This window comes from Epinephelus moara, chromosome 9 (assembly GCF_006386435.1).
Source record: "Epinephelus moara isolate mb chromosome 9, YSFRI_EMoa_1.0, whole genome shotgun sequence".
Classification (NCBI taxonomy): Eukaryota; Metazoa; Chordata; class Actinopteri; order Perciformes; family Serranidae; genus Epinephelus; species Epinephelus moara.
In genome coordinates, this window is record NC_065514.1 from 26,090,324 (window position 1) to 26,099,346 (window position 9,023).

At 39.1% G+C, this 9,023-nt stretch overlaps 1 protein-coding gene and 1 long non-coding RNA gene across 2 annotated transcripts in view; one reads left to right on the forward strand and one right to left on the reverse strand.

Moving 5' to 3' along the window:
* Positions 1-858: 858 nt before the first annotated feature.
* LOC126395688 (uncharacterized) lies at positions 859-1,703 on the forward strand. Its single transcript, XR_007570482.1, has 2 exons — positions 859-992; positions 1,073-1,703. It is a non-coding gene; the product is annotated as an uncharacterized LOC126395688 (long non-coding RNA).
* Positions 1,704-3,808: 2,105 nt separating this feature from the next.
* Positions 3,809-9,023, reverse strand: part of LOC126395237 (Golgi phosphoprotein 3-like) — a 9,847-nt gene continuing 4,632 nt past the window's right edge. Inside the window, exons 4-5 of the mRNA XM_050052546.1 lie at positions 8,250-8,410; positions 3,809-6,305 (exon numbers count right to left, since the gene is read on the reverse strand). Of these exons, the coding sequence (XP_049908503.1) occupies positions 6,042-6,305; positions 8,250-8,410 (425 nt within the window). The 3' untranslated portion in view covers positions 3,809-6,041. The remainder of the gene's footprint in view (positions 6,306-8,249; positions 8,411-9,023) is intronic.

Below are 9,023 nucleotides of genomic sequence, written 5' to 3' on the forward strand. Positions count from 1 at the left end.
GACATTTCATACTTGTTAGTCAGCTTGTGGTGCATTTAGTCACCGCCCTGCTGTGTGTAATTTAATTAGAGGCTGGTGGTTGAATGAAATGCCTCTGTGATGTCAATGAATGCAGCCAATGAAAGTTGTCCACTCTGATGTTGATGTTTGCTAAAGCAGCCTGTCAAGCATCTTTTTTATGTGAAATAAACACTCTGTCTATTGATCATATGACATGGTGTTTTGAATATGCTGTGTTTTTGTTTACATAATCCCTCAAATGAAAGTGTTATGACCGTGCTCTACATTCTCAAAAACAACAACTGTGTTTAAATATCTAATCACCATCAGCCCCTCAGGACACAGAATCAGCCACTGATGCTCCTGCAAACTATTATCTTTATGGTGGGATTGTAAAGGTTAAGTTCATTCTTAAAATTCAGCCTTTATCTATTGAACAGCATGGTCATGTCTTACATCATATGACATAGTGCACCTGGAGAGTTGTTTGTGCTTCCTATGTAAAGTTACTTTAGGCTACATCATCATTCAGTAACCTTGAATGTTTAATTAATCTTCTAATATGGTCAAACTTCATCATGATATGCTGTTTTCATATTTCTGTAACCAGTATTTCCATATGTGCTCACATCAGCATGTTTATGTTGATCAAAACTTAAAGCACAAACACCAACCATCTGGCACAAACAATACAGGTACAGATATGTGTTATTTACAGTTTTATGTAACGCAACTGATTAAAGGAGACTCATAAAATTGCAAACAGAGAAGTGGGAGGAACTTGGCTGTAGCCGACGGGGATTCCTCTGCCATAAATTTACGTCACACAGCTGTATAAAGCTTGGACTGCTATCAATAGTTCAACCTGTTCCTTCTTGTCAAGCCACAACTACACAGCTTTAAAAGCACAGACGCAGAAGAAAAACTGAACCTTTAAAGCTTCTCTTCTCTCATCCGAACAGACAGGAGCACTTTGAAAATGGCCAGCCACGGTGAGTAAAAAGTTTTCACTGATCTCTACCTGGTTGTAATTAGGCTTCAGCTACTCAACTTATGTGTCTTTCTCCCTCAGAACTTGCTGCCACAATTGATTACTGCGCACATGAGCTGCGTCAGGTTGGAGATGGACTGTACTGGAGATACAAACTGCTGGAAATACTGATGAAGAACTATAAGACTGTTTCTAAAATCAAGTGAGACATGACGTCAAAGCGAAAAGGAAAGAGGAAATGAATTTAAACTGGATGGGGTTCAGAGCTGACGCACAAGAGTCTTTGACTCTGACTCATCATTGGGGGCAAAATGGTGTCTCTCAAATGAGATGTAAGCCTGTGGAAACACCCTGATGGATATACTGGATGTGAACTGTCAGTGGACTGTTGTCGTATTCAAGACTGGAGCTCTGCAGAGAAAGCCAAATGTCTGGGATGCTGTTGATCCACCGACTTAAACCCATGGGTGACTGGAACCAATGTGGAACATCTGAATGGGGGTCATCTGCTGAAGAATGCTGATCGTCACATGTACTCTATACATACTGCTGTACATATGGACATGTATGCATGTTATGCTCTATCAGTCTGTCACATTTATGTCAACTGAAGAAGTGGGACTCTGTTAGCTACTTTTCTTCTCAAGACTTGTAAATGTCTTTCTAATGGGAGGTTTTTCATGATTTGCTAATAAAAGATTCATGGTCAAGTGGAATATCTAGTCATGTGTATTATTGGGTGACGTCTGGTAAAAAGGAACAAGTAAGGGTTAACATCTTGGACTCTTTAAATATTAGCTGCCAATAACCAAATATGTTGTTTTGTTCTTTACATAAAACAGTATGTTGTTTTGTTCTTTGCATAAAACAGTCTTTTTTAAGTTTTGAGATAACTAGGATGGGCAAAGCAAAGAGTCAAAAAATCACTGGTTCCAGAACTCGCAAGGTAATAGTACTGCGGCTACAACTACAAGGATGTATCACCAAAAATGGTTGTAGGATGTTGCATTTTGTTAAATGTTTGACATATAAAAAGAATGTTACATTACTTTTTATGGGACAGGGTTTTGAATGAGTACTTAATGCATTCAGGTAAAGTGGAACAAAAAATTAAGCTAAAAGCGGGACATTTTTCTGAAGTGAAACCAACATGTTTTAGACTACCAGGTGCCATAAATCATGATTTATATTATTGTGTGCCACCCTGTAATATTACAGACATTTTTAGTGTTTCTGTCACTTAAAAATATTAAAGATGATGCAGTGAGTCCACGTCAGCAAATAGTCCAGAATCAGCCATTCATTCTATACACATGCATGTCCACTGTATACAATAAGGCAACAAGGAAACAGGCAGCAAAAGTACAGGGATAGCATGGCAAAAAAATTAAACAATATATTTTTTAAGAATAGTTACCGATTACATTACTGATTCAACAAATTACTGATACATAGATTTAACCATTAAAAATAAATACAAACATGTACGTCCAATTTTACCTCACCAGGTCATGGAAGTGAGCTTGGGGTTCTTGATGTGTTTGAAGGTCCAAAGATTCTAATATATTTTACTTGCCGACAAATTTTCTTTATAGAAACATAGCAAAATTACATTAAAAGTTCAGGGGCGGCAGTAGCTCAGTCCATAGGGACTTGGGTTGGGAAGGGTCGCCTGTTCAAGTCCCTGTCCGGACCAAAATGGGGCGTGAACTGGTAGCTGGAGAGGTGCCAGTTCACCTCCTGGGTGATGCCGAGGTGCCCTTGAGTTAGGCACCAAACCCCCTCGCTTGGGGCGCCTTACCAAGGCAGCCCCGTCACTCTGACATCTCTCCACTTAAGCATGTATAGTCCTGTTTGTGCATGTGTGTGTTCGGACCTGTGTGTAATTGACAACAAGAGTGAAAAAATTGAATTTCCCCTCGGGGATTAATAAAGTATATTAATAAAAGGAACAGTGAAGGTAGTCTTCAGAATTTTAAGTGGGTTTTTTTGGTAATCTACCAAAACACAATGTGACTTCACTTTAGTGGTTGTGAGAGCGGACAACTGATGAATATAGGCTGCAGCTAACAGTTTCACACCAGTCTTTTGGCTGTACATGTAGCTGGAGCCGGCAGCTAGTTAGCTTAGCTTAGCATAATGACTGAAAAAAAAAGCCAGTAATTTTTACATTTCTGTACAGATTAATCAAACAGGCTATAACTTTTTCATTTATAAGATTTAGAGGTGCTATAAACTGATTTTTCTTTTACTTTAGACAGTCAGGCTAGCTGTTTCCCTCTGTTTTCATGCTTTGTGCTAAGCTAAGCTAACCAGCTACTGGCTGTAACTTCATATATAGTGTACAGACATGGTGTCAGTCTTCTGATGTAACTCGGCAAAAAAAGGACTAAGCGTATTTCCCAAAGTGTTAAATGCGTTGGTTATTTCTCCAATTAACCCTTTAGTGACAAATGGTCATCATAATATCCCAAAGCTGTGCGGTCCTCAAATTGCTTGCTTTGTCTGGGTAACAGTCCAGAAATATTCAGTTTATAGTAGAAAAAGCTGCAAATTCTCATATTTCAAAAGCACCCCAGCTAGGTTGGCATTGTTGCTTAATAAATTACTTTATTAACAAAGTATCAAAGCCATTCAGTTTTTATGTTGATCAAATAGTCCACTGTTTATTTCAGCACTGGGTGAATATGATGCACCTGATGTTATTTGTGTAACTACATATGATAATTTATGGGACTATTTAACAAATTGGATGGGAAAAAAAACTCACAGAAAATTAATTCATAAGAATAAAAAACGACAACAGCAAAACAGTGCTAAATTCAGGCACTTAAAGGATCCTTACTTTATTTTGTGTGGTAATACAAAAGCATACAGAATTATAGAGGATAGGAGAGAAGATCCCTTTCATTGAATTCCATTAGATCGTACACATAAAATGACTAATAATTACATACAAGCCTTTTCTCTGTAGCTACATCCACAAGTACCCCAGCCCTCCACCAAAAGCATGCATGGTCTCTTAGCTGTAAACAGAGCTCAACAGTTCTTCATACCTACTGGTATATTGTTGGTAGAAAAAAAAGACAGAACTTTAAGTATGCCATGAAAAAGAAGGTGATGAAACTTCACACACAGATCACACTCATCAGACCAAAATGTTTACAATCATCATTTTATATTGGAAACAGAAGCGCTCCCAGATCTGCACCAAAGCATGACTAGAGATCATTTTTGTCCCAATAGATTAGCATGTTGTTCAACAGTTTGAGTCTTTAATGAGGATTTATCTGGGGCCACAGTAACCCTCCCATCACCTGCATGAATGAAACGATATAACATGCCCGCCTGGGCCTATTAGATAGAAATAACATGTAGTTATGACATGACATACAAACTGATAGATACAATATATTGCAAGAGGGAAACTTTAAAGGGTCGGCTCACCCAAGAAAAAAACAAATCATTGTCTCAGTCTGTTGGTCTGTATTCAATCCCCGGGACATGCTGTTAACAGATCATTCATCCTTTTAGTGCAAAGTAGTTTTAAGAAAAACAGTTTACAGTAAATATTGTGGATCTGTGGAAACTCCAGGGAGAGTTGTTGCTTCTACATTTTTTTTTTTTTTTTTACTGCTGATGGGCATCTTAAAAGGAAATTCCATTTACCCTTGTTGTATAAAGATAGAGGCTGATACCTCTGAGAAATAAAACTATCTCCACTGCTATATACCACTACTGTTGAGTGAGATTTTTTTGTAAAACATTTGGATGAATCGACCCTTTATGGTTTTCTGAATTGAAACTAGCCAGTTCGGCTAACATGTCCCACCCCATTTGTAAAAGAAACTGATCATGATGTAAGTCTGTGTAGGCTGTCACAGTGATCCAAATCAGAACGTATTGATCGCTGTTTGTTTTTACATCCCAACTCACACTATCCAAAGGAATGATTTTAAAGTATTTATAAAGATTAATAACTGTAGACAAAATGAATGAGATCTTTTTTCCCCATGGTGATTAAGGTTCATAACTCTCAATCCCATCTTCTCAAGTGTGTTGATCAACCCAAGAACCATCCCTATAAATACGCTCCTACTTACAGGGCTACTGACTGTGCAAAATAGTTGATAAATGGCAGGCTACTCCAAACATCGACTAGCAACATAAACAGAAATGGAAGACTAGTCTCATTCTATAAACACAGAATGGACCCATTTCAACTAATACGATCAAGAATTTAGTTAGACTCAAACTTCAATTCTTCATTTAGGTCAGAATCTACGAGGGCCAAATTACCAGCCTCACTCTAAACGATGCAGGCGTTTATGTATGTCCTCCATTTCCTCCTCAAAATGCATTGAGGAAGAAAAGGAGGAAAGAGAATTAATGAGAAGACAGAGTGACTCAGTAAAACATTCAGGTAGTCTATTCTAACAGTAACCCTAGAGCATGTACTCCCAACACAAGTGGGAATGAATAGGTGGAAGCAGGAGACCTGCGCGAGTGCAAAGAGCATCGATAGCAGTGTGACTTGCTATCCTTTATCCTTGCATAAGCATGTGGGAGAGTATGGAGACGAGACCAGGATTTGATTCTGGCCACATCTTGTAGTAATGTAGAGATGATGTTTCCTTTGTGAAGAAGGGAAACTTGGCCCCAGTCAAAATCTTCATATTCACCATGACTACTGCTGCCATCTGCTTTGTTCTTTGATGTCATCTAACATGAACAGAAACCCATCTGTTTGTAGTGTTGACGTTTAGAAGTATATCCAGCCTCGCAGCAGCAGATAATATACCTCACTGTGTGAAGCAGCCAGTCATTTTTCATTTAGAGACTGTTCCAACCAACCAAATGTTACTTGGGGAAGCCCACCACCAATCAGATTGCACTGAGATAACATGGACTGCCACCAAAATGTCATCTGGAATAGATGTACAAACAGGCTCCCCAACCAAAATAGATTGTCTCATTAAGTGAAGTCCTTCAACCAATTAAATAACACAGACCATAGCCAGATCTTGCAGTCCAACCATATCAGGTGTATTCATTTAGTGAATGCAGCCACCACGGCCCACATAAGTTCGTTCACATTGGGCTTTGCGCTCTCTTTCTCCGGCTCCAGCTCCAGCAGAGTGTGGACTCTCTTCATGCCCAGGTCGTACTGGTCGTCTTGGAGCGGGGCGAAGGCATTCTCGAGAACGTCGGATGAGTGGGCCAGAAGGATCAGGGCCAGAACCCGCTTGTCCATGCGGTGGGGATCGTTGACCCACTTATCCAAAACGGATTCCTGGACCTTCTTGACGAGACGCTGTGGGCAATAACATTGACATTTGTATTTATAGTTATTACAATCATCACAGGCATTCAATCAGGTGAGAGAACTAGGATAAAAACAAATGACATGAGTAGCTTAACATGTTTTTTAAATACATTTATTCTCCCTCTCGTATCAGTCTGTTTAAGGCTAACGTCTGTATATCTCATCCTGGACTCTATTTTCCCGTTTTTGTGTCAAAATAACTAATGGAGACAACACTATTTAAAATGGGTCCAGCAGCAAAAAAAGACTGCAATGTAACATTAATGGGCACGGTCAATTTACATGCACTAAAAGTGCTTGTTTTTGCCACTCAGAGTGTTATTTTATCATCACAAAATAAACTTCATTGTTTCAAGCTGAGGGAAACAAAAGCCCAGGTTCTACCAAAAAACTAAGGTATAGTACCTTTACAACCAAAAGAGACCTCTACAGATATGTACCTAAGCCATACATCCGTTTTGGGTTTCCATCACAGACAGCTGTCACTCAGTGCTCCGTCCAGCTATTTTCTCCACCTCGTTCACTGTCCACAGAACGGGGTTGCACCTCAACATTTTTAGAACAAAAACAAACAGGCTGGAGTGAGAGTCTCTCTCTATGGATTATTTAAAAATAGCAGGTTTGTGTATTTAGTCCTTGTCAAGCAAGACGCAGGAATGTAGTGCTGCTAGAGCGCATTGGAACATCGCTCAATTGTTTGTTTTTTTCTCCAAGTGAGGAAAAAGGATATACTTTATACTTTTTTTTTTAACTCTTAAAGATCCAATCATCACTACAGTGTATGTCATTCAGGAGGCAATAATAAAAATGGTCAGAGTCGTCATATTGACATTTAAGGTGTGTTGATTGATTCACGCCATACCTCATGCTTTGAGTAACACTACAAGTAAACTTTCCATCTGGTAGCTGCCGGCAGTGGCCTTTGAACATCGGGTTAGTTTACTATTGTATGAAAATTTTGCCACTGCATGGAGAGTGGTTACATAGGCTTCAAACACAGCCACAACTCACCCCTGAGCAAGAGAGCAGAGGGTGGTTCTCAATTGACCAGTCAATGGACTGCAGTGATTCTAGCTCCAACTTTTAGTATTGGATCCATGTGCTAGGTGCCCCAACAGTGGGGTGACAAAAAATGGAAATGGTTCTATTGGTAAAATTCACAACTTTTCGCATAGGAAATGGAAAAATAACCGTCCCAATGTTTACCGAACTGAACTAAACTGAACCAGAATGCTTGGTGGTAACTAGGCTAAAATAAAACTCACAATAAATCCCGTTGGTTCGTCTTTCCACTGTTCCACGGATCTTTTCCATAACATTGTCAGACACTTAGAATACAATCTGAGCCTGTCAGTGGCAAAAACAAGCACTTTATTTTAGCGGACAGGAATTAATGGTTCCAATACCCAGAGTGGTTACCCTGCCAGCTGCAGCGCTCTCCTTTAATACTGGACCTTTTTAAAAAAAAAAAAAAAGTTTCCATTAGTCACTTAGACAATAGAAAAACACTTAAAAAGGGTCCAGGTTGACAAATACCAAAGTTACCCTTTAATATGAAGCTGCAGCCAGTAGTCGATTAGCTTAGCTTAGCATAAAGACCAGAAGGAGGAGCAAACAGCTAGCCTGGCTCTGTCCAAAGGTAAAAATGTCCGCCAAACAGCAGCTCTAACGCTCACTATTAAACACATAATTTCAGTTAAACTTTAACAGGATCAGTTGTAGTTGTTACTGTGCGGAGACTGTGACTCTCATAAAAGACTGAATCCTCATGTTTGCAGACTGTGCATAAAAACACTGCTTGTGCCATAATTTTTTACCTCTCAGTCAAGAGTCTCCCACAACACCAATTTAAACCATTTTAATTCTGTTATTTGTAAAGCTTTATCAACTTGATTGCTTATCAATGAGTCACTAAACATCCCCACACCTTACCTGTTTAATGGTGCTGTTGGTGAGCGGATGTGTGGTCATGTCAAAAAGCAGGAAGTTCTGTTTCTCTGTAGTAAGGACACCTTTCTCAACCAGGTTTTTCGCCAGACGCTCTCTAACATTTCTCAGCTGGTAGTGCAGCTTCAGGGGATTCCAGGTCTCTCCTAAAGGACAACATGACATCCGTTGTAGGTGATTTAACACACACCGATACACAGCCAATGTCATTTTAGAACTTCAATAGTCTCAAGTGGCTCATGTTGGCTAATTGAAAATGGTTGATGCTACCGCTTCCAGCTTATTATTAAATTTGTTTTAATGTTGTTAATGACAATCCCCACAAACTCTGATATTACCAATTATCACTTCTCTGTCAACTAGTGTCAGTTGATTCACGATAAAGTTATACTGACAACTGGGATATTACAACAAGCGAAATCCACTATCAAAATGAAAATATATCACCCACATACAGTGGTGTGAAAAAGTGTTTGCCCCCTTCCTGATTTCTTACTTTTTTGCATGTTTTCCACACTTAAATGTTTCAGATCATCAAACAAATTTAAACATTAGTCAAAGATAACACAAGTAAACACAAAATGCAGTTTTTAAATGAAGGGTTTTATTAATGAGGAAGAAAAAAATCCAAAGCTACATGGCCCTGTGTGAAAAAGTGTTTGACCACAAACTGTGGTTGATCACACCTCAGTTCAATTTCTGTAGCCACACCCAGGCCTGATCACTGCACACCTGTTCCCAATCTAGAAATCACTTAAA